The 26,488-nt window shown below is 37.4% G+C and overlaps 2 protein-coding genes across 4 annotated transcripts in view; both read right to left on the bottom strand.

The window, feature by feature from the left end:
• Positions 1 to 8,533, bottom strand: part of LOC130908524 (copine-3) — a 30,810-nt gene extending 22,277 nt beyond the window's left edge. For both annotated transcript variants that reach the window (XM_057824023.1, XM_057824022.1), the window contains exons 1-2: positions 8,381 to 8,533; positions 7,684 to 7,832 (exon numbers count right to left, since the gene is read on the bottom strand). In XM_057824023.1, the coding sequence (XP_057680006.1) occupies positions 7,684 to 7,815 (132 nt within the window). In that variant the 5' untranslated portion in view covers positions 7,816 to 7,832; positions 8,381 to 8,533. The remainder of the gene's footprint in view (positions 1 to 7,683; positions 7,833 to 8,380) is intronic.
• Positions 8,534 to 10,863: 2,330 nt separating this feature from the next.
• LOC130908949 (copine-3-like) lies at positions 10,864 to 26,071 on the bottom strand. Of its 2 annotated transcripts, none has more exons than XM_057824917.1 (16): positions 25,978 to 26,071; positions 25,245 to 25,424; positions 23,114 to 23,293; positions 22,910 to 22,984; positions 22,757 to 22,828; positions 22,518 to 22,598; positions 22,347 to 22,436; positions 18,419 to 18,517; positions 18,257 to 18,343; positions 17,795 to 17,854; positions 13,637 to 13,770; positions 13,430 to 13,484; positions 13,285 to 13,336; positions 12,220 to 12,353; positions 11,908 to 12,144; positions 10,864 to 11,819 (listed from the first exon to the last, which is right to left on the bottom strand). In XM_057824917.1, exons 2-16 carry the CDS (start codon positions 25,401 to 25,403, stop codon positions 11,709 to 11,711), a joined length of 1,626 nt encoding a protein of 541 aa, XP_057680900.1. In that variant the 5' UTR covers positions 25,404 to 25,424; positions 25,978 to 26,071; the 3' UTR covers positions 10,864 to 11,708. The 2 variants fall into 2 exon arrangements, with proteins under 2 accessions (XP_057680900.1, XP_057680901.1); XM_057824918.1 differs by lacking the exon at positions 25,978 to 26,071 and adding an exon at positions 25,690 to 25,971.
• Between the last annotated feature and the right edge of the window lie 417 nt (positions 26,072 to 26,488).

Below are 26,488 nucleotides of genomic sequence, written 5' to 3'. Positions count from 1 at the left end.
GTGCTGCTCTCTGAAGGGAGTGGTTGTCAGGAAAATCCTTAATGCTATCAGGAGTCTCGCCTCCCACCCATTGGAGATTAAATCATCAGGTCAGTCGTCCATGGACGTCTCGAGTCTCTTTTACATGCGCATGGAAGCAGGAAGCGAAACACACACAGGATGCGTTCACAAGCCAACTTGGTTTATTTCCGCAATGCATTTTCCTTTAAAGCAACATGGATACATATTCATGAAACAGAATAAACATTCAAACATGGCAATGGTCTACTGGTTATATTCAAATCAGGTAAAAGTGAGTGACCCTCCTCCTCACTCGCCCTCCCCAGTCACATGTGTTTCTTCTCCTAGTGAGATAATGTCAAAATGTTTACAACAATGCTATCTCTTTTCAGTTGAGTGCTTCAAGAAACACCATTTGTTTGAAGCAACATCTATTTCTCCTATACTTATCCCCAGGGGAGGTCATGAGTGGCCAGCTCACCCCCCCCCCCCCCTTTTCCACTTTGGTATGTGACTTGTGACCTTTTTCACTAGGCAGAAGTGGAGAGGAGGACAACCCACTCATGCACAAATCAATATAAAACATAGGGCTGGGCGATATGGCCTTAAGTACGTATCACGATAAATTGAGCAGATTTACCTCGATAACGATAAATGACGATAAATTCGCCCAAGCAAACTGTTATATAATTTGAAAATTTGAATCAATGCATGGAATACAAATTAACAGTTTCTCGTTAAATTTATTTACCAGCTTTCAATTTAACAATTGCACATGCAGTCTAAACATTAAGTATTAAAAAAAAATCTTGTAAACAATAAGAATTCTTGTGTGAACATTTAAAACAGCTTGTATGACTTGAAAAATATCATCACTTGAATTTCATTAAATTCATTCCGCATTGTTATACACTAGATAGTGGCATACGTTTAGATATTTAGAATAGATACAAATACGACACATCCACCCGCCCCCCAGAAATTATACTTAATTAAAAAATAAAATGTTTCACAAACCTTTCCTTTCTTTTATTCGGCTCAATTATTTACATCTTATGATTTTGGAAATCCTTACAGTATGCAATAAATAATATTCCTGTTCCCAAGCCCTGTGCTTACTGTACTGTAATTTTTACAAAAAATAAACAATACATAGGTACTCCCCGTCATCTAGGACGAGCCACTTACAAGACTAGCACTGTCGTGTATTACAAATACTGCTTTGAACACATCTTCACAGACAAAAGCAATGACACAGGCTTAAAGAGGTCAACTTTAATTGTGTAAATCACACTTAATGACGACACGATCTCCTGGTTGAAATAGACGACATCCACTTAATTCTATTGAAGATATGTAATGCTGAGGCAATTTGTCAACTTTACTTTTAAAAAGAAACGTGCACTGTTTATCCAGTAGATGGGGCTCTTGCAGTGTGTCAAACAGTGATTCAATTTTGGGCAATTGTCTTAAAAGTGGTTCATTGTTTCAGAAAGCCTCGGTTTTTCCATCCCTATCTGGAACCCGTCAAGAGTTTACTTAATGTCGGGTGAAAGTTTGGCGAAGCTAACTTAAGCCCGACTTCATCCCGTTTACTTGTAGCGTTAGCCGCTAGCGTTAGCTTCTAGCGTTAGCCTACCGGGCTTCTGTTTGATTGGCTTCCTGAAAACCATGTGACTCCAAACGTAAGCACACTGTCTGCTTTCTTAAAGGGGGATGAACATAGCCGAACAACACAGAGTCAAAGCGGGATGAAAAGACTATATTTTCTTCTTTTATGAAATTACCGAATTTACCGACATGGTCAAAATTACGTCGGTCATCGTGAAGAATTTCGGTAACGGTAAATTTTCGGTTTACCGCCCTGCTCTAATAAAACATCAAACTTCATGGGTTACAATTTAATAAAACCCCTAGCTAAAATAAATGAGTGTACGTATATATGATTATAATGCATAACTAAAACCTAAATGATTATAGTGTGTAGCTAGGAACTAAAACTTAACTAAAGGTTAAATGCAATCCCCTTTTTCCCTGACAGTGGTACACACCGTTATAGGAAATCTTCAATTTCTTGGCAATTTATCTTATGGAATAGCCTTCATTTCTAAGAACAGATTGTCAAGTTTCACGTGAAAGTTGCCTTTTTCTGGTCATTTTGAGAGTTTAATCAAACCCGCAAAGGTGATGCTCCAGATACCCAACTCGCTCAAAGGAAGATCAGTTTTATAGCTTCTCTAACCACCTGAACTGTTTTGAGCTGTGTCAACATAAATGCACAAGTTTGTTGTAGTATTGAGGTTATTTTGCCTACACTTAGAAATTCGTCAAAACTTTTCTTTTATCCAAGGCAATAGTATGTGGTTTATTTACCTGACATGTTTCGGCGAACACTTCCGCCTGCGTCAGACGGTCACTGATGTTGGTGTGACGCATCTTTATCAGCTGATGGATCGACATCAGTGACCCTCTGACGAAGGCGGAAGTGTTCGCCGAAACATGTCAAGTACATAAACCACCTACTATTGCCTGGGATAAAAGAAAAGTTTTGACGAATAAATGCACAAGGTTTTCTAATCCTCTATTATCCTTCTAAGGCAACTAGCAAGCACAATGTACCATTAGAACACTGGAGTGATGTTTGCTGTAAATGGGCCTCTTCACAGAACTACGTAGATATTGTATAAAAACCGGACGTTTCCAGCTAGAATAGTCATTTACCGCATAAAAATGTAAAGAGTGTTTTTCTGATTAGTTTAATGTTATTTCTATTGAAAAAAATGCTTTTCTTTCAAAAAGGAGGAAATTTCTAAGGGACCCCAAACGTTTGAATGGTAGTGTAAGTATACATGTCATTTGCGTTGAATTATTAAATTCTGTATACCGTGAAAAAACTTGTTTACAACCAAATAGTAATATAAAATGGTAAATAAGTACTTTATAATCTAGCAAAGCTAGTAGTCATTTCAATCTGTAGGTTAATGATTACTAGTGCCCTGAAATTCTGTTGCAGCAGCAATTGCACAAGTCATCTGTTTTGTAACCATTCCTTAGTCAGTACACACAACAGACAACACATAAGATCAGTTTAGCTTTATGATATCATACTTGTCAAGTTGTATGGTTTCGGCGTAATTTGTACAAGTGAGCAGTGATTTTTAAATGTGTACGCTGTACATTCAAAATCTGTACGTGTTTTGTGCATTACGGGGGGTTTTTTCCGTTCGGATTTTGTCACCGTTTCGGCAACGAGACAATGTGCATTACTATGCGTTACTACGTTGGTTGAATGACGCGAGAAAAGTCTGAGACACGGAGAGAGAAGAGTGTTTGTTGTGGTAGCAAACGCGATGCTAGGCTAGGTGGCTCCAAAATTTCTTGACTGTAGCCGACAGCCTACAATCTACGCCTAGATATCACATGCATATAGAACTTCATGTGAAATGACACTCGGCTGTGTTAGTAAACAGCCGCCATTTTAAAGCAGTAGACTTCTCAGAAAGGCTCTGTTGTAGTGAACCTTCCTAGCGAACCTAAGTAACTTTTTATCTGAAATACTCCTAAATCAGCAAAATCTTGACTTGAATCTATCTTTAAATAATGAAAGCTTTAAAACTTTCACATGTCAAAAGTAGACAGAAGGGAACTAATGACAAAACGGGAGCAATTTTAACAACAGTTGATTCACAACATGAAATGACTTCCAAACATAGCAAAGGTTTTTTTTTTTTTGTTTGTTTTTTTTAAATGAAAAAAAAAAACATGAAAGGTAACACCGGTTACTTTGCCAAGTAACTAATTACTCTTATATTCAGGTAACTGAGGTACTAACCCAATTGCTTTTTGGGAGAAGTAATTTGTAACTTTAATTAACTACTTTTTAAAAGTAAGATAAGCAACACTGGTCATAAAGATGAAGTCTGCAGAATTTAAAGTGACGAAAGCGGCGATTTTATTCTGCCAATTTGTTGGCGAACACAATTTGTCTGCAAACTTCTCAGAATTAGCAAAAGAAATGTTCTCCGACTCAAAGATTGCATCGGTAAGTTAATTTTATCAACTGACCGTTTCAATCTATAATTGGACACACTAACGAACTACCTTCAAGTCAAACTGAATAGCAAGCTGAAGTGCCATGAAGTGCAGCCATCAAGACATGATCGAAATTGCCAAAAGTGCTACATACAATTATAACCAGTTGTTAATTTGTGCCGGATCCTGCCAGAACAGGATCCGTCACCTCTTTATTTTGGCCTCCATGTGTTCCGGGACTTATTTGGGCAGATCCGGCACCTCTCGTGGGACAAAACTTAGGAAATTTTCAGCATTTGGGGAGCAAGCAGCCAGAATCAAATGGTATTTCAACATGCCAAAAAGACAGTTGCATTTACGGTCTTTTTAAAATGAAAAAAAAAAAAAAGAATTAAGATGATTCAAAACAAGTCAGAAAAGCAACAACCGGCGATGAGGGCAGCTGCAGCGATCATGCTATCAGGCGGGACCGGTGTTCGGGAATTCCTTCCCACGCGGCGAAATGTCTACACAATGCTAAGCGCACTTGCGCAAGCATCCGCACGCATGTGCACATCGGTTAAAAGCGGCGAGAATTCACTATTCTTGTTTTTATTAAGTTTTTCATTACCTTTTCATTGCCTCAAAAATACTTTTTACATGTATTTCCCTCTCATACTTTTAACCAATGTGCTTTTTGGTGGTAAGATTTAAAGCAGTTGGCCACATTAGTCACGTAGCATATTCAAACCGTACTTATTTGAGAAACAAAACAAGCTAAGAGCGCACGGTTGTACTTTGGGTGTCAAATTTGCCTCATGTAGACGCTTTGGCAGAACACCAGGTGCAGCAGGAGACTAGCGCCACAGCAGCTAGCCAGGTCAGCGCCACCCAATTGCCCGTGCTGTGCAGAGTATGGCCTAAATAATTGTAAATTGTTGTCATAACATTTATACCATGGATATTATCTTAAATTGAGGCTCGTAAGGCCCACAAAATGGCAAGTGGGCATTTGCGTGTTGTTTTCAGCACCATTTTCTGCATATGTTCCGGGACCTGTGCTCGTCTCGTCATCCCTGCGCTATCATATGTACTTCGCGTTCCGGCACCTTATGATTTACAAATTAAGTACTGATTATAACAAAAGTCACTGTTAAATTTTAGTAATCATGATGTAGCTGAAGATATTGTTATTTGATTGCACCAGGTTATATGTTACAACAGTGACGTGCGGTCAGGGGAGGCAGGTGAGGCAGAGCCTCACCTGTCATCATGACAAAAAAATAATTATAGCATCAAATTTATATTAATATTTGTCCATTGTTCTTTATGTATGACTCATTTCAAACATTTTTTATAGTCAAAATCGCTGAATTTGCCCATTTCCTGTTCAAATAACCAAATGAAACGAGAGGTGCGGCAGCAACGAGTAAAGCCTCACCTCTGATTGCGCAATCCATAACAAACTGGGTTGATACATGGAATTGGAGCGTGCTGGTTGCCGTACATCTGCATGTCGCCGTTATAATGTTTCCAGATACGTTTATTTCACCTGATTTTCCACAGTCTGGCTAATGTCTTTAACCCTTAAAGTTTAATTTTTGTTAGCGACATATTTAGTTTTGCTGATGGGAAATAAAACCGCAGTGAAACGGCACAGGTTGCGGCAGATAGTACTCTGCCGCACTGAAAGGGGGCGTACGTGAAACTGGACTTTCCGTCAAAAGTGGACGCGATTAACAACACCGGAGCTAAAAGGTTTGCTTCAAACTACGGGACAGAAGATAACTCGCGCTTTTCAAACGGACTGGTACACCCGAAAAGACTGGCTATGTGGCTGTCCTTCGAAAAAATCGGCTTTGCTGCTTTCCCTGCCTTTTTTTCTCAACTTGTGCCAATGTCTAGACTAACACGAGATATTGTGACATTAAAAAACTACCACGAAGCCTCAGCAAACACGAGAGCTCGACCACTCACATTCAAAGCCTGATTGCTTTAAAAAACTTTTGGAAGCTCAAGGATCGATTTGGCTTTGACGAACAGCGAAAGCTCAACGATAGCATCCAGAACGCTAAGGTAAAGAGTTTGAAATACCTCATTAATGCAACCTGCATCCTAGCTAAACAGGAGTTAACATTTCGTGGTAACGATGAGCGTGTAAGCTCTTCTAAACGTGGCATATATGTAGAACGATTACATGGTTTTGCTGAGAAATATGAAAGGTTAGCTAGACATTTGGACACATCCACTGTGTGTTCTGGCTTGTCAAATAGAACACAGCGATCTAATTGAAGCAATCCTCTCCATTGAGGCGGAGAGATTTTTTTTAAAGTAAAGGAAAATAAGGAGGACTTTTACAAAAAGGGCGTAGGTTTGCATAGGGATGGTAGGGACATAACACTACCAACTTTTCAGGATGCTAAAATTGTCCCCACCAACGTTTAAGCAACCTTACCTTTTTTGCATGATATAATGTTCAGTTATATAGAGAATTTAGATCTTTCAATAGTTCCATATGTTGTAAGGATAGAATTGACCCTACCATTATTAAGTGAATTATTTTCATTATGTTTATGCTAATAAAAACCAGACATTTATTCAGGAAGTTTTCAAAATGTTTCTTTAGTATTTTTTGAAAACAAAGGTTTGAATCGAACGGTGTATCATCTGAACCAATGCACATAAAAGTTATTATCAGTAGATAAGGATTTGTTTTGCATTTTGCCTATTAATTAACTAGGTTCATATACATGAGAAATGTGGCCCTTTGCCCCCTTCATCCAATCTGTTTGGTCTTATTAATGTCCCGTCCCCAGCAAAAAGTGTACCTACATGCAGGTTATGCTGTTATATCGTCCCTACGAATGTTGAGACCAAACCTATGCTCTTCCAAAGTAACGGCGGTTTTTGTGGTGAAGGACAGGCGCAAGACCACAAACAGTTTTCATTTCAATCTTATAAAAACAATTATATAAAAAAAAAAAGAGCTTAGACTAAGAAAAATACAATAGAATATTTAAAAACTAAATTTTGGCCTTAAATAAAATATTCTTTGTTTTTCTTTTCACACTTTTTGTTTAGCAATCTGTAATAAATTGATTAAAGTATCAGAATTACAAGTTTTAAAAACTGAATATTTCACTAAAGGTCAGAATTGAATTCTGTGGTTTTGTACACCACTCTTTACTCTCATTTATGTTGCATGAATTATCGCAAATGCATGTTATTTTCTTACTTTTACGTATCGATAATATGTACCGTGTGTGCGTGTTTTGTGAAGAATGCTGATGAGATATGAAATAACCAATAGCCAATTGAATAAGCTACCCTTTTTGGTTTATATATTTGCAAATCTGACACTAAAGGAGTCAGTGCCTCACCAACCATGAACCTCACCGCACGTCACTGTGTTACAATATTACCAATAAATTCATAATATTTTAAAAATTGAGTTTTATTTTTGTTTCATATTGTTCGCTATATACAACATTGTATATTAGTCACCAATTTGTACGGGCATACGTCACTATTTGTAAGATTGCCAACGGCCTCCGGTTGACAGGTATGTGATATTAAATTCCACTGGGATGTTGCCATTTTGTAATGGTTAACTAACTTGATTGTAATTGTGCACGTTCACAACAACAACAACAAAACATTTTTTTTACTGACCTCATACCACTGTGAATCCGAGGTGCTCATTAATAGCACGCACAGAGGATCTGATTTGGATCCAATGTCTTTGTCCAGGAGATTATCACAGGAAACTGTCAACTCCACTTTGGTCACACATTGGGCAGCCATGTCTGACTGTGAACAGGCTGAGAAAACAAAAATCAAAGGACCGAGAAAAGTGTATCATAAAATATAACGACTTTTATGCAAAGCAAAATTACCTAAACGCATATACACATTGCCATTCGTACAAAATATTGAGTCGTAACTAAGCAAACCATCGTTAAACGTAAAGCAGATTTCAATGAATGCTCCAATGAGGGTGTTATTCTAGGTACACTAACTGGCGAAAAGGATTGGTGAGTGTTTGTATAACACATAAGCGAGAAGTATGTTCACTTGGCGGAAATTTGACTGACTAGTGAATGCCTCGTTTCAACACCGTAGTCTTCAAGTTGCATAAGATCATTGCTTTTTGCTTCAACTGTTAAAAACAGGATACAACACTGCTTTCGATTGGTCTGGTAAAGATGTTACTAGCCTCATGAATACTGATAGCAACATTACATTACGACCGCGTCGTTACATTTAACACACTGGCGTTCGTTCAGATAAGCTAGCTACTTAAAACCGTACGTATTACAACCGCGCTTTCGAGATACTGTAGTTGGAAAAAACAGACCTTAAAACTTACCACGCTACAACAGTGAAACACGTTGCCAAATACCAATAAAACAGTATGGGGTATTTGTTAGGCGTGGCTAAAATCCGCCTGAAGCTTTTTAATGTGTCGCCCTGTCAAAAAACCACAACGTTTACTCTGCATGGACACGCCCAACATCACAGTTACGCCTCCCAGATATGACCATGATTCTTGTGTACATTAAAATAATAACCATAAGAATCACAAAAGCCGTAATAAATAATAGTACTAAAGTGTTTTTTTTTTTTTTTGTATTTTGGGGTGGAATGGTGTGTCATTAAAAAACAAATATAGTATTTTGGAAGCCAGTTTCTACCTCAAATGTGGCGTCCAATAGTGTAATTTCTGTGTTTATCGATAGAAGGCGCTAAAGGACGTAACTCAAACCATTGGTGTTTGTGATGATTCTCAACATTTTTGTCATTCTTGTTGCAAAGTATTTTCATAAAATCAGAGATGAGCAGAAAAGCAAAAACAATTACTCAAGTAAGAGTAACGTAACGTCAAAATAGTATTACTCAAATAAAAGTAGTCATCCAAAAAAAAAAAAAAAATACTCAAGTACAAGTAAAAAATTATTTGGTAAAAGAATACTGAAGTAATGAGTAACATTGGGAGTGACTGCTTACGGTGTTTGATTTTTTTAAACTTTTTTTTTTCAGCACAAGGTTTTATGTATAAACAATTATTATTATACTATAACATATTAAATAAATGCATTAAGCAAAATAAATACAAAATAAATCATTGAATTCCGGCAAGAGCAGGAAAAAAATCCACAGAACTGACACATCATTTGTCCAAAGAGCATTAGTGCCCTCTAGTCGATAAACCGGTTCCTAGTTTGAATTGTGAATACTGTAGTCAGAGGTGGGTCGTAACACGTTACTCAAGTAAATGTAACGGAGGACATATAACTTTTTGAGAAAAATGTACAGTACTTTTAAGAGTAATTTTAATATGCTATACTTTTTACTTTACTTTAGTAGATTTGTGAAGAAAAAATGCAACTCTTACTACGTTACTTTGGGCTACACAAGAGTTGTTACATTTTTCCTCTTTATTCTACTTTTTTTTTTTTTTTTTTTAAATTTAACAGCGATGTTGAGTGTAGAGACGTGCCTTGTGTCCTCACTAACCAGTGCAGCTCTACCGATTTCACCAATGAGACGTTGCAACAATAAACACATGACTCCATTATACAAATCAGACGCAAGCTTTTTTATCATCACGCCACCAAAATGACTCAAAAGCGCGGATTTTAACCTCTTTCCCAGTTTTTATTTGGCACCGATTGACCACGGAAAACCGGGGATATGATCCTTTTAATTTCAAAATAGTAATTATGAGGGAACGCTTCACTATTCAAACGCGGAACTATTTTCTCCAGCAGAGGGCAGTCATGCTCTTTGGACGAATTTTTTTTTTTTTTTTTTTTCCTCTCGTCGGAATCAATGATTATTATAATTTCTTTGGCTTAATGTGGTTATGCAATGGGTTATTGTACAGTATCATTATAACAGTAGTCCATAAATATATAACTTTGTGCTCAGAAAATAAAATACCATTGTTAAAAAAACAAACAAAAAACAAATCCAACAAAAATATAAGCAGTTACTCACACTCACACTCATTACTTGAGTATTCTTTTCACCAAATACTTTTTTACTTGTACTTGTGTACATTTTTTGGACAACTACTTTTACTTTTACTTGAGTAATATTATTTTGAAGTAACGCTACTCCGATGTAGTGTAAAGCGCTTTGAGCGCCTTCATAGGTGGAAAAGCGCTATATAAGTATAACACCATTTACCATTTACTTGAGTAAAATTTTGGGCTACTCTATCCACCTCCGACTGTAGTTCCTTCCTAGTTCTCATTATGAAATTAATAGGATCATATTCTGTGGTCAATCGATGCCAAATAAAAACTGGGAGAGAGGAAAAACTCTGTGCATTCGATTCATGTTGAGGGCAACGCTCTATGTCAAATACTTAATTTGCTATAAAGACGCCACGTTATTGAACAGATCGGCGTTATCATAGGACACCAAGCTTGAGTCTGATTGGTAGAAAAATTACAATCTAATACATATGTAGAATAAAGAGAAAAAATGTAACGACTAGTGTAGCCCAAAGTAGGAGGGTAAGAGTAGTGTTTCTTCTTCAAATCTACATAAGTAAAAGTAAAAAGTATGGCTTGGTTAAACTACTCTCAGAAGTACATTTTCCTGAAAAAGTTACTCAACTAAATATAAGAGAGGAAATGGAACGTGTTACGACTCACCTCAGCATAAGGGACCCAAGTTAGGTTACCGACCAGCGGTTGAGAATCATTAGCTGTGATTAAACTCTAGACTAGGAGGTTCCACTATTTTGCTTAATCATATTTTTACAAAGACTGAGACCTTGCATTGGAAATTTTTAGGCAAAGAGAGCATATTATATTAAGTCAATTTCAGTATTAGCGGTTTCAAAAATGCATCATATTGAGTTGTGTTGTTCCAGTATGTGTTTAATGTGTACTTGAACTAACAAAACAAACTAGTAATAAAATCTTTTGATAAGAGACAATTACAATTACAAATGATTTACAACCTCACAAATGAACAAAATGTGATAAATTTATGTTCATCAACTTCACAAAAACTGTTTACTTTCATGAGCTGGATGTTATGATATTGATATTAGCAATGCCAACAATGAAATGTGAAGTTAATTCATTATAATACGGTGCATAAATAATTCTTAAAATATGAGTAGGATTAAACTATGGCCTTGTTTCTGTTAGTTAGCGTTATACATGACATGTTTACTAATCATTGAACAGAAGTCATGACATGGATCTTCAATGAGATTATTGAGATATCAAAACTTTAAACATGTGTTATTAAAATCTTAAAATAGAACTATTTGAAGATGTAAAGTTTGTATCTGAACAGAGACAGCAAGATGAGTTAGAATAAAACCAATTAGTTTTTTTAGGCATTATAAACATGAAAACATGAAAAAAAAAACGCCCCAAAAAACACTTCTGAATGGTAACACAAACAGGTTGCTGAGAAGAAGACAATGCTGAAATAATGACTCATACGTTACAAAATATAGGAGGTAGATATTTTGAAACGGGTCTGTAAACATTAACATAGGTACGTGGCACAACATTTTGTTCATCGAGAAATATCGCTTCACTGGCACTTGGTGTGATATTAATAGGATTTTCTTCTTTTTTTTTAATAAAAGAAATAGTGGTTTAAACTGGGCGAGGAACTTCTCTAGAGGTATTATTCTGCTTCAGTACTTATGCTCGCTTAAAATTCTAAGAAGGAATGGGTTCTGTCGGGGGTTTCAAGTCATTTAAGTTGAAGAAAGAAGCCACTTGGTCAGGTAATTCAGCCAGCACGCTCTGAGCCAGAGCGGCGGGTCCTGCCTGAGATGACATATAGAACATTCAAATATGTATAAATTATACAGAAAGACTTAAAAAAAACATCATATACATTCAGTATAAAACTTACATTTTGGAACTGTCTGAATGGAACAAACTGGACAATGTCCCTCATGGCAGCCTCGCCTGATGATGAGCGCAAAAGTCCGTCATCTCCGTCCAAGAACTCCATGGCAGTGAAATCAGCCCTGCCCACTCCCACGATAATAATGGACATGGGCAGACGCGAGGCTTTGACAATTGCGTCGCGTGTTTGCTCCATGTCTGTGATCACGCCATCAGTGATAATGAGCAGCACAAAGTATTGCTGTAAAATATTTACAAAATTATTATCTGCCTCCAAATGCCAGAATTTGACAGATTCAAAGGATTTGACACTTACAGAGGCAGTTCGTTGCTGTAAGGCCTGGCCGCCAAAATGGGCAACATGGTTGATGATTGGGGAAAAATTTGTTGGACCGTAGAGTTTCACCTGCGGCAAACACTGCTGGTAGGCTTGGACAACACCTTCAATACCTTAAAAACGCACCAAAATACACAACAAAGCTTTGCAGGTCACTGGTACAGCACAGGATTATTGGTTTTAGTGAAGTGTGTAACCTAGGGTTGGGCATCGTTTGAATTTGAACGGTTCTGGTTCCAAACTATTCTCGATTCAGATTCTTTTAATAGGCAGGGTAAAAAAATTGCATAGTTTATATTAATTTCTTAACTTCTCCATTATTATTTAAATTATATGAATTTCTCAAAGGACTATTTTTAACTTGTACATAAATATCAGTGTTTGAACTTGAATATGATGAAGTTTCTTTCCACACGAGTGTTTCACAAAGATGTTCATTCTTCAAAAACACATATTCTTTTGCCTATGTTTTAGAGTGTCTTATGCTGCAGGCAATTTTACATGTTATTGAGCTCCCACTCATGGGCTAACCTGGTGCAGAATATCAAACAAACAAAAAAACAACTTGTATAACCCAGTTAAGATGAGCAGCGGGTACAGTATAAGATCAGAAACAGTTTTGTTGAGGAAAATTATCTTATCTGCCTTCTCAGGCAGTAAGCCTGAGCGTTCTGGACCGATAGTGTCTCCTGCAGCACTGCAGTGAAGCACGTGAAAAAAAAAACTAATGATGCACATTGATATGCCAAATTAATAAATTTCAAAAAAGGACTACGAGATTAGTCGTACAATCGCTACGAGAAAGTCGCAAATATTATGTAGGTGTAAGATAGCTGTGAGCCGCTACGCACTTTACATACATGTACCCTAGCTGGGAGCTACAACGAAGCATTAGGATACAGTAAATGCTTCTATTGATTATAATTCGATGATCTTTGAATACTGTTAATTTTAACGGCGGCGGCAACGCGCTACGTAAAGTATGTCGCTGCTTATAGAAACAAACTTTACGTGACTTCTTTCAATATAATCCCATTCAATTACCTTCACAAAATGGGTTTGAAGGATTGAAGTTAACAGGAAACTCGTGGCTGACCTAAAAAGAACAACATCTGTATCATCCAATATGATTTAAATGAGTCATGTGAGTGTGATGTCTCTGCAAAAAAAACAAAAAAAAACTTATCACCTGCCAGGTAGGAGGGATCTGTGCTCCAAACCCCAAAACAGGGAACATTTTATCGCTTAAAAAAAAAAAAAAAAAGATTATATTACGGAATCAAAAAAGATTATAATAAATCAAGATTATTTCTCAAAATCAAAAGAAGTCATCCATGACTAATCTTGGACTAATAGGAAATGGACTGGCCGCCAGTCAGTCAATCTATTTGCTTACCTGTCATAGTCTTGGATGACATTACCCACTGCCATGATAGCTGAAAGGTATTCATTATAGCCATGGGCGTGCATGTAATGTAGGGACTGTGGAGACTTGGGGTCCCCATTTGAGCCTGTGAAGTCAATGGCGATCTGGCTTGGACAGATACATGGATAAGGTGACTAGGCCTGAACGATATTGGAAAAAACTATCATTGCGATTTTTGGGGGGGGTTGCAATATACAGTGTTACCTCTACTTACGACATTAATTGGTTACCAAATTAAAACATTACCCAAATTGAAACGTTATCAACAATAGGTCAGTAGTTGAGCAGAATTCCATTACAACGCATTACGGGAAATACAGTGCCCTCCATAATTATTGGCACCCCTGAAAAAGATGTGTGTTTAGCTTCTAATATATATTTTTTAAATTCAAATAATATGGGACCTCAATGGAAAAAAAGAGAAAAATCTAACGTCCAATACAAGTGCATTTATTCAGTGGGGAAAAAATCCCACATAAAGAAAAAATTATTTGACATCAAATAATATGTGTCACAATTATTAGCACCCCTGGTGCCCCTTGGTCTCACACAAAAATACACGCGGTCCCAGGCTTCAACTGGGACCGTGTGCTTTGGTCAGATGAGACCAAGATTGAGCTTTTTGGCAACAAACACTCTTAGTGGGTCTGGCGTGCCACGAAAGATGCGCATGCTGAAAAGCACCTCATACCCACTGTGAAGTATGGGGGTGGGTCAGTGATGCTGTGGGGCTGTTTCGCTTCCAAAGGCCCTGGGAACCTTGTTAGGGTGCATGGCATCATGAATGCTTTGAAATACCAGGACATTTTAAATCACAATCTGTTGCCCTCTGTCCGAAAGCTGAAGATGGGTCGTCACTGGGTCTTTCAGCAAGACAATGACCCTAAACATATGGCCAAATCTACACAGAAATGGTTCACCAGACACAAAATCGAGCTCCTCCCATGGCCATCTCAGTCCCCAGACCTTGTTTTGTTGGCAAAAGGGGGTTGTACAAAGTATTAACACCAGGGGTGCTAATAATTGTGACACACATTATTTGATGTCAAATAATTTTTTCTTTATGTGGGATTTTTTCCCCACTGAATGAATGCACTTGTATTGAAGGTTGGATTTTTTCTTTTTTTTCCATTAAGGTCCCATATTATTTGAATTAAAAAAATATTAGAAGTTAAAAAACACATCTTTTTCAGGGGTGCCAATAATTATGGAGGGCACTGTATTGTGACAAATAAGGAAGCAAGATCTAATGGGGCGACATTTAAAAGCAGAAAGCAGGAAGTACATACGGACTTTTAGTATAGTAGTATTGTTGCCTCTCATAACCTGAAATTTCTTTCTTAACAAGAAGCAATATTTTACCATTTAAACGCGGGCTAACCTGAAAATGACATTTGTAGAGACGTTCATATGTAGAGGTACCACTGTATTACGATATTAAAACTAGAAGAATTTTCACTAGATAACATGAACAGCTCTGTTTGGGATAGGCCTGAATGATATTGGAAAAAATAACATTGCGATATACATTGCCAAGGCTCCACATCAACTTTTTCTTAAGGTGCACTAGCACAAAATGTAGGCGCGCACACAAATTTTCCATTGCGTCACTCTCTATAACATTCACATAAACCATTAATTCTTTCATATTCCTCAGGGTCGCAGGGGTGCTGGACCCTATCGCAGCTAACTCCAGGCAGAAGGCGGGGTACACCAGGATATGGTTGCTAGCTAGTCGCAGGACACATATAGGGTCACACAACCATTCACGCACGCACTCACACTTAGGGAAAATTTAGAGTGCTCAATCAGCAGGAACCCCAAGAAAACCTGCACAGGCACAGGAAGAACACACAAACTCCACATAGGAAGGCCACCCACTATCCCAGAACTATGAGGTAGACATGCTAAACACTGTGCCACCATGCTACCTTCATAATGTGAATTGTTTTTAAACAATAATAACTTAAAAAAGGCTTGTCTTTATTATTCAATTGAATCAGACCACTGAGCCTCTCACACCTCCCTCCTGCTAAGCAGTGCAATTCTTACTTACGTGCAATATATTAACGCGCCATATTAATACCTTAACTGTCAAACTGCTGCTGCTTCACTTCGATAATTTGTACTGCCTGAAAATAGGACTATCCCGTACACATATTATATATAATTTTTAGATTTTATACTTGCAAGCCAATTTTGAGATTTCAACTTATCCTGCACTATAAAGGGAGATGCTCCACAATTTCATTGTACAACTGCATAATGTAATTAAAGGGCTATTCTGTTCTATTCTATTCTATTCTATTCTATTCTATTCTATTCTATTCTATTCTACAGTCCCTGACAAAAGTCTTGGCGCTTATCCATTTTGTAGAAACAATTGTTAATAACCTGACTTTAATTTATTCAATTGCTTTCAGAAATGCCTCATATGAAAGCTAAGACCCTCCAAAATGATGGTGTATGTACAAAATAAGATGTGTTTCACTAAAAAAAGACTTATCATTTAATGAAGATATAAAGGTCAAATTTTGGCAAGACAAAAGTTTTGTCGCCTACATAAAGTAGTGTGAAAATTGGACAAAAAATGTTCTTCAACTACAAAAATATGTTACATAAGATAAGCAAATTAAGGAGTGGTGCTGTGAGATCCATATTGAATATTTTGTATGACTTCCATGGGCTTGAAGGACTGCATCCATGCGGTTTGGCAAGGATTCATACAATTTATTGATGAAGCCATCAGGAACATCAAAGAAAGCAGTCTTGCATGCCTCCCAGAGTTCATCAACATTCTTGGGTTTCTTCTGGTGACTGGGCTGGCCAGTCCTGGAGGATCATGATCTTCTTTGCCTTGAGGAACTTTGAGGTAGAGATTGAAGTATGCGATGGAGCACCATCCTGCTGCTGAATTTGTCCTCTTTTATGGTTAGGATTGTAAGAGGCAGCTAAGATTTGTTGATATTTCAGACTATTTATGTTGCCTTCCACCCTGCAGATCTCTCAGGGTGCAGACAATTAAAAAAACGTGTGGCGTTTGCCAAGGCCCACAGCCTATCAAAAGGATGGACGCTGGAGAAGTGGCAAAAGGTGGATTTTTCAGATAAATCTTCCATTGAATGATACCACAGTCGCTGTAAATATTGTAGGAGACCTACTGGAGCCCGCATGGATCCGAGATTCACTCAGAAAACAGTGAGGTTTTGTGGTGGCAAAATCATGGTCTGGGGTTACAGCCAGTATGGGGGTGTGCGAGAGATCTGCAGGGTGGAAGGCAACTAAATAATCTGAAATATCAACAAATTTTAGCCGCCTCTTAAATTCCTAACCATAAAAAGGGACAAATTCTGCAGCAGGTTGGTGCTTCATCGCATACTTCAATCTCTACCTCAAAGTTTTCTCAAGGCAAAGAAGATCAAGATTCTCCAGGACTGGCCAGCCCAGTCACCAGACATGAACATCGTTGAGCATGTCTGGGGTAGGATGAAAGAGGAAGCATGGAAGACGAAACTCAAGAACATTGATGAACTCTGGGAGGCATGCAAGACTGCTTTCTTTGATGTTCCTGATGACTTCATCAATAAATTGTTTGATTCCTTGCCGAACCGCATGGATGCAGTCCTTCAAGCCCATGGAAGTCATACAAAATATTCAATTTGGATCTCACAGCACCACTACTTAATTCGCTTATGTTATGTAACATATTTTTGTACTTGAAGTACATTTTTGTGTTGAATTTTCACACTACTTTATGTAGGCGACAAAACTTTTTACTTGCCAAAATTTGACCTTTATGTCTTCATTAAATGATTAATCTTTTTTCAGTGAAAAAAATATATTTTTGTACATTCAACATCATTTGGGAGTGGATTTGCTTTCATATGAGCCATTTCTGAAACCAATTGAATAATTAAAAGTCAGGTTATTAGCAATTGTTTCTACAAAATGGATAAGCGACAAGACTTTTGTCAGGGCCTGTATATATATATCCTTGCGATGCAAGGATTACGCATCCGCATATCCCGGTGACGATGTTCAAACGATATATCGTTCAGGCCTATAGGTGACTATAACTATATTACAAGCTATTAATAACATGTGAAAGAAATGAAAATATGAACTCACAGTGAAGTTAATCTGACAACCGCCAAATATATAATCAAGGAAAGTATACTCCTTCACGATCTGTATATGTGAGAGACAATAAAAGGCTGTGTATTAATTTTTTTTTTTTTTGTAAATACAAGAATACTTTTTTGTAACATCTTGTTTGTCAATATTTCATTTAACAGACTCAATGTCCAAATCACAACACAACACAAGAGATAAAAACATAAGTAATTTGATATTTTTACTAGCCCTCAGACACTGTGTCAACCCATAATTTAACACACAAGAAGTACTGATTATAGCAGTCAACAATGTGTAGCAGGCAACAGGCATTAAGTTGTACCTTCGCTGTCTAGTGAAAGAACTTTTTTTATATCTTTTACAGCCCACTATTATGCATATTGATGGGGATTAACCCTAAATATAAACATGAAGAGATAAAATCAAATAAATGTGACAGAAAAAAACATTGAGTACCTTGCATTGTTTGATGACTATAATACCAGAATTCTTGTAGCTTTTTTTGCTCTGTTTCTTCTTCCTATTGATGCATTCAAACTCTGCCTGAACATGAAAAAAAGTTCAAACATTCAGTGACACTGATAAGCTAATCATGACTGGAGTGAAGGTGGAGCTTACTGCATATGTTTGTGATGCCTGCTGTATTTGGCTCAGTGTGGTCTGAAGGGAGCCAATAAAGTTATGTGAGCCACTGCTCCTGTAATCAAAACAATCGACCTGTGAAAAAAAAGAGTATGACAGATAGGAACAGACCATTAAGCACATTGATTACAAATATGGAAGAAATGAATAGGAATGAATCTCAACAGTGATGTTTTCATCAACAATGACGATAACGAAAATATTTCGTCGACGGACAATTTTTTTCATGCTAGAGCTAAAAAAGTGGCTCGGGAGACTAGAACCATAGACTTCACTATCAGTTGACAGGACAGCTCCTACAGACGTTGCACCACGCCTTTTCGAAGGAGGCCAGCGCAGGCAGGCAGAGCCGTGATAAACACACGCTGCGTTCTAACGCTGGACTTGGTTGAAAGAGGACAAACATTGTACTGCATACAAGCAGGCACGAGTGTCTCGAGAGTGATTTGGTCGATGATTCAAGGTAATTATTATATATAATAGCACCATGCATGTACTTTGAAACATTGAATGTTGAACAATGAAATGAATGCAAAAAATTAGCCTAACATTAGCATGAAATATTTAAGTAAAATGAACGATAACTGCCCGTTTTTTTTTTTTTGTTTTTTTTTCTTTTAACCAAGAATCAAGACTGTTTTACGTTAATATCTATAAAAAAAATCTGGGATTTACACATTTAATTGCAAGAATTTACAACTTAAAAAGCTCTTTTTTTGCTACGGCCGCCACGTTAGATTGCACACTGGCGTAATAGCTCGAAATATTTACGTAAAATGAATGATAACTGCCCGGTTTTTCGCTTTTAACCAAAAATATAGACTGTTTTACTTTCATATCTATAAAAAAATTCTGGGATTTACGCATTTATTTACAAGAATTTTCAACTTAAAAAGTTACAGCCTTGTAACCAGATAGCTGACAAATAGGCAAAAGTGACATCGGAATTCAATAAATAACCAAAGTTTTGATTGCATATAGAACTTATTTATATATTTTTTATAATTGATTCTGCATCCTTTCCTCAAGTATTAAGTTTCTGATATGAAAATTGATTGTTTTATTGGCTGTTGAAAAAATTTAAGCCTCTATTTCAGTCAAAAACTTATAAGACATGTTAAAGATTGCTATTGATCCTGAAAATATAGGTGATTATCACTGCATTTAGTGATTTTTGTTGTGCATCTAGCGTAAAAGCTGAGAATTTTATAGCCATTTAAAGTTTTATTATACTTATATAAAAAACAGTTAATTGGGATTTTATTAGGGAATGACATTAATTTTTTTATGCCGCTGCTCACGGAGACTCATATACTGTATGCCGAAGGTAGGTGCCTGTTTTGGTTTTAGGTCTCTAGCGGCATCGGTTTTGAAAATATTTGAATTAAAGTTTTTTAAAATAGGCCTCCTATGAATCCAGCTATGAATCTAGGCTGCGCTCAATCTTGCTTGTTTGGTAAGATTTTTTTTCCCCTTATTTTGGCAAGAGAGAATATGCAATGTTGCTTTAGCCTTTAAAGGTCTGTGCTGAGTGCTCATCAGACACTAAATGTAATCCTACCGTTAGCGTAGCATTCGCGTTCACATTAGCTTCAGAATGGCGAGTGTCTTCTTAAAACACTGGCCGGTCTAAAGCAGACGATGTTCAACGCTCGGACAACTTTTTTTTTTACATACAGTTCATGGCTTGTAGGTACAGTGGGGAGAACAAGTATTTGATAGGCAAACCCATTGGCAGTGTATCAAATACTTGCACTGCCAATGGGAAAACCCATTGGGAGTGTATCAAATACTTGTTTTCCCCACTGGAGGTTTCATTGAAAATAATGTACTGCTTTTTCTTCTGAGAGTGAATTATCATCAAAAAGTTGGTGTTGTCCTCGTAAAAGCAACATTATGTGCTTGTCTGTCTATGTTCATTAGAAATTGTTGGATACCTTTATTTATTTTTGGACTAAAACTTCGAATTTTACAGACGAAAATATTTTGAGTAACTGTCGACTAAAACTAGACCAAATTTGTATAAGATCTTGTCGACTAAAACTAGACAAAGACGAAAACATTTTGAAATGGCTAAAACAGTGCTTCTTAACCTGGGTTTGATCGAACCCTAGGGGTTCGGTGAGTCAGTCTAAGGGCCAACACACGCAAGGCCCTGTTTTTGGACGCTGACTAAATCTAGGCAAAGTGGTGTTTTAGACCAGGTTTTGGACTGGTTTGTCCCCAATTTACAGGATTTATTCCAATTCTTTCAACTGTTAGTCCTCTATTTGATGGGAGGAGAAACTGGTTTGCTCAGTGGAAGTTTGACTCTCACTGTACAACAGACCTACGGCTGGTGTGCACTGCGTTAACTTGACAAAAAACAAAACAACATTTGCGTCACATTTTACGCGATGAAAATAGTACATGAGGCAAGGATGCGATAGAATGAGAATGTCGACATGAAAACAATAATAGAAACAGTGTGAAATTAATTGAATTTGATTTCATTTTCCAATGTGAAAAGCAACTTAAAAGGCAAAATTATTTGTTGTAAATTAACACTGTATATAGTATTTGTGAGACGTTTTGTGTTTTTTTTAACATAATGACTGTGTACAAATTTGGCGATCATTTTGTGGAAGGTTTTTTGTTGATTTAATGTTGGTTTAATGTTGAATGATAATCAGATATATTCTTCCAAATTTGAATGAAAAATGAAGAAAGATGCGCATTGGGCCAGCCTTGGGCTCGTGGTCTGATGATGCTGCATGCATAAAGATAAAAACATACATTTTGGCCTGTTTAAAACCATCCTGTATAAATGAGAACAAATTTGAATGGAAATTCACTTGGGTTTTAGCTTGCCAGCTTGGATAAATCGATTTGGAATTTCCAAAGGGTTCGATTAATGCAGGAGTGAAACCCATGGGGGTTCGGTACCTTTAGCAAGGTTAAGAACCACTAGGCTAAAATATGACTAAGACGAAAAGTATGTTTGTCCAAAAGACTATTAGTAAGACAAAAATTAAAAGGGCTGCCAAAAACAACACTAGTTCTCAACATCATAAAATGATTAGATATCATATCAAATCCTATGTAGCCAGACTGTTGAAATTGTCCATAGTTAAATGTATGTATGTGTGCAGGTGTGTGTATGCTGTCCAACTGGGCTTCTAGTAAAAGCTTTACATAGCTTCTTTGGAGTGTCCTTTTTGAACATCTTATCATATGAACTGCTTGTATACGACCGTATCTTGAATGATGTGTGAAAAAACTGAACTGAGATGGTCATTGACACAAACAGCCCGCCAACAAAGCTGAAAACATCCGTACAATAATCAGAATTTTCACTACAAACATCTAACCAATTTTCTCTGTCAACTTGGAAACAATACTGCTTTTAGCCAATGATGTTTTATATTTAAATATACAGAGAGCAATGTTCTATAATGTTCTGACTCTACCTAGACAATTATTCTGGTGGCTTTAGTAGAACCTGTATCTACTATTCTTTAGACAGAGATGTTGATGTGTCTGGGATTTTTTTGCATGTTTGACAAGATACAATGGAGCTAATACTTATGACTACACATAAAAGGTACAGTAAACTCACTTGCATTGTTGGCTGGAAATGACCTCATCCTGACAAGTGTGCATTAACAGGATTAGAAAGTGACAGCAAACATAAAAAATATATATAAACTGATGCTGCAGTATTTCCTTCTTATGCTGTATGGTTTATTTCTTAAATAATAAGAATTGGTTAGATGAAAATATATATAAAACCTACACTAAAATACATGTAGTTGACTTACTGCTTGCAGTTTACTGTAGATACTATCTGTGTCAGAAAACCCTACCAATACATTACGAATAAATAATATTCTTAATATACAGTAAATAAAAGAATCATGAATACCTTTATAGATTTCTCCACATCACCTCCACAGAGTGCCTGAATTGGGATCTGGAAAGGTCTCCATGCAGGGTTCAGGCTGTATTTTACCACCTGCAGTCACACAAAATCACATCAATTAGGCATACTGTACACTCAGAAAGTCAGTGTTCCAAAAAAAGATACAATGAGTACCTCTGTCCTATGAGCTAACAGCCAACCTGTTTCTGTTTCCTTGTAGAATTCCAAAAATGGGTCAGACTTGCCAAAAAAACTCTGAAAGGTTGAAACACACACATCAAAGCTCCTTCAACCTGTTCGTTCAGTTGTGGGATTTTGTCCAAATCATGTTGCATAAGTCGCTTCAGAGATGAAAACCTACACCCCCGTGGACCTAGCAAGATACATGTGTTCCATCAACCAAAAGTAAATACCTTTTTGTCGAGTTGTCTACCTGCGATTTCAAATCGCACCACCCGGTTGTCTGTTCTTTCTTCTGCATGTACCTAACAAAAACGATAAAACATTGCCGTAAATGAAATATCATTTAAATCAAAAACATAAGATCTATTGATTTCAATAATCACAGTAATGGTCCCATCTCCTGCAGGCCTTTTGTCCTTCATGACAAGTGGTTTGGTTAGATTTCTTGAAGACACAACCTGGATAGGAAACAAAAATGTCACTAAATAATCAGTGCAAAACTTCCTGCTAAAACATACTTTGGCTTTGTGATGCAAAGCCTAGTAGAAAGAAATAAGACTTGTAAAGTCATGACCAATCTACTGTACCTGCCCCAATGTGCACTCCAGTTCTCCCAGGAAATCAGCGTCTTGCATGCTGCAGTTGACATCATCAATGTCGAACACTTCAAACCTCAACTTCTGCACCATCTCAAAGTGGTAATCGATTAGAAATGTCTTGGAAAATTTGGGGTTCAGGCAGTTCATGATTTTCTCTGTGCGACCAACCTAGAACAAAAACATTACTTTAAGTACACCGTTTTACGTACTTGTTTTACGTACGCAGTGTACAGTTTTCAGCACACTGCTCCAAAAATAAAGGAAACACTGAAGTAACACGTTGTAGATCTGAATGAATAAAATATTTTATTAATACTTTTTTTTTTTCTTTCCAAAATTGAACGTGCTGGAACAAGTAGAATATATCTGAACTAATAGTGGAGTTGGAGTGACTTGAATTTGCAGCGCCAAGAAAACGGCCAGGTAAGGATGCCTGCTGTCCACGGAAGCCCAAGGCGTGCGCAATGCAGCTGACTGAGCGAGATTGACGCTGACAGAGCGGGACAAGCAGGTGATGGCCAGGACATCTACAAACCCACATCAGGACCACCAATTCCCACCATGAGCTCTTCTGGTAACCAACAATGGACAGACAGTCCAGAACAATGAAAGGACATCTTCTCCACCAAAAAGTAACACCTGATAACGGAGGAACCCGTTGGACACTCAGAACTCACATGATGCTTACGCTGGAAATATCCTCAACTCCCGTTTCCCTGACAACAGTAACGCCCAAACTGTCCTACGCAATCCACAGCAGACAATAATCCTAAACAAACCCAAACACACCCTTTTTCTGGACCACAGCCCGCCTCAGAGTCTTTAAAAGACTGAATGTTTAACTTATCATTGTCATTTTTTTCTCGGAAATCTTTCATTGCCCTGGCATATGGTGACCCTTGATCCAGCCTTCCTCTTCGTCTGGGTCTGTTTGCTGGTTTTGCATTGCTGTCTGATTGCTTTCGACTTGGAATAAATTGTCAATTTGTGTTTCAAAGCCTTCTTTCAGCTTTTAAAATGGAGTCAGTACAAGGGGTTGGTGAACGCGCAGAGTTTGGCCTTTTGGCCGGGTACTTGGGATGCGCTGGCCCGGGTTGTTGGAATTGCGCTACCGCGGTCCGGACGTTTTGGCTGGCATCATTCAAAGATCAAAGGTCAAATCCCAACAGACCCTGCAGCAGCTTGAAGGCAGGCTGCTACAGGAAATTTTAGGCTTGCTTGTTTTGTAAATATTGTTAGATTTTTTTTTGCTTGCATGAGAGAATATGCAATTTTTCTTTAGCCTTTTAAGGTGTTTACCGAGTGATCCTTACAACCTAAATGTAACTCATAGCGTTAGTAAAGCATTCACGTTAGCATTAGCTTTAGCATGGCGAGCATCCTCTTAAACTCTAACACTTGTTAACATATTGTTGTGGGTTTCATTATTTGAAAATGTACCGTCCTTGCTGAGTGAGTATAATTAAAAAGAATAAATAAAAAGAAGTGCTGCGTTCGTTAGTTTGGTAGCACTAGACTAAAATAATCTTTTAAGTCTCTGGTCATAATTGTAAATTTGAAGCTGTTGAAGCAATTTTTTAAAAGATTTTCATAATCTACGTGCTTTTTTAAAAAAGTACATTGGCCTCAAATATCTGCTTTCAAAATCGGCTTTGGATATCAGCAATCGGCTGAAATTTTTTTTAGATATCAGCATCAGCATGTGTAAATCGCATATCGGTTGACCTTTAGTAAAAACTATGGAGTGATTTTTCAGTCCATGTACGCTCATCACCAGCCAATTGCAGCGAACATATCTGACAATATCTAACCACAACTGTAGAGTTGTCAGTGAACAAAGCATGCATGGTTTACCGCCCTTACGTGCTGCCAAATTAAATTTGTTCAAATTACTGTCAAAAGTAATTTTAAGATTCTTGTGACGCTGTGTACCTTCCAAATTAAATGAATTTGACTAAACAGTCACAAAGCTTGTATTACCACAAGTGTCAAAACAAATTTTCATTGTAAAAGCTTAATATTTGATGGAGCCAAATTGCATTTATGCCAACAACAACAACAAAAAAGTTCAATGAGCGTAAATGGTACACTGATCAGAGACACGAATTAATACACTGACCTCCACCCAACTGGTTCCAGATGTGCTCATGTACAGAACACACAGTGGGTCTGACTTAGAGAAGACATCCATGTCCCTCAGATTTGCACAAGAGATGCTCAAGGACACCCTGGTCACACAGTCAGCTGCCCCAGGTCGGGGAGGTCCAACTCCTGCCATCGCAGAGAACTAACACAAGACCTGGAAGACATACAGTAAGCGTGGATAAGAATGGCACAATACAATGAAAGTACAATCTGACAGAATGTAGTACTTCTTAATTAACATTTAAAACTGTACCACAACCACCACTGATGTAGCATGGGTAAAGGCAGTTTCAGTAGCAAATGACGCTAACATAACAGATTGTTGTGGTGATTTGGCAGGGAGCCAAGTAGATTAGAAACTGCATATCGTACAATGAAACTGCGAAACCGAGCTCAAAAGTCCAAGTCCGTGTATTTACCTGTCAAACTTTAGCAATAACAGTATTTAACTAAGCTCCGGCTCTAGTTCCAGCGTTGCTAGTTAGCCTTAATAGAAAAGTATTAGTTAAGACAGCAAAAGAAACCATATTCTACTCCGCTAATTTTGTAAACCTCCTGTCCCGACAGCCGTGTTTACTTTGCCAAGAATATCCGACAATGCCACAACTTTAGTAATAATAATAGGGCATGGTAACACCCAGAGTTATACTTTTGAATCAAAAATGATATTTTAATGAAAATGAATGTTGTTTTTGCCTTCAACTCACGTCGCAGTGCAGCAGAGAAGGGGAATCTACAACGTGGGCGGTGCCCTGTGCGTTCGTTTTTACACACAGGATCGCCCGTTTTACTCCACACAAGCAGAAACCATGAGGAAATGAGTCTTACAAAAAGGTGAGTGCATAAAAGCAATCGTTACTCATCTGTTATCACTAGAAGTGGGTGTGTGTAGGTCACATGTGCAAAGAGTCATGTATTTATGCACGTCATCTCATAGTACTTAACTCTAGTTTTACTTCTTTAAGTCTTAATTTACTATGGAAAAAAGCAGGGGGGGTTCTAAGAAATCTGTTGATGTCTAGTTGTCTATACTGAGGACAGAGGTGGGTAGAGTAGCCAAAAAAGTTACTCAAGTAAGAATAGCGTTACTTCAAAATAATATTACTCAAGTAAAAGTGGTCATCCAAAAAATGTACTCAGGTACAAGTAAAAAAGTATCCAGTGAAAAGAATACTCAAGTAATGGGTAACATTGTGAGTAACTGCTTTTTGTTTGTTT

The sequence above is a fragment of the Corythoichthys intestinalis genome, chromosome 20, assembly GCF_030265065.1.
Source record: "Corythoichthys intestinalis isolate RoL2023-P3 chromosome 20, ASM3026506v1, whole genome shotgun sequence".
Lineage (NCBI taxonomy): Eukaryota > Metazoa > Chordata > Actinopteri > Syngnathiformes > Syngnathidae > Corythoichthys > Corythoichthys intestinalis.
This window is presented reverse-complemented; position numbering and strand designations above follow the sequence as displayed.

Excerpts from the sequence above, each read along its gene's own strand:
- LOC130908949 (XM_057824917.1), bottom strand. The coding sequence starts at position 25,403 with ATGGCAGGAGTTGGACCTCCCCGACCTGGGGCAGCTGACTGTGTGACC. Across the intron at positions 22,599-22,756 it reads GTAGACAACTCGACAAAAAG|AGTTTTTTTGGCAAGTCTGA; the intron begins GTATTTACTTTT and ends TCAACCTTTCAG. Across the intron at positions 13,337-13,429 it reads AGATCCCTCCTACCTGGCAG|GTCAGCCACGAGTTTCCTGT; the intron begins GTGATAAGTTTT and ends TGTTCTTTTTAG.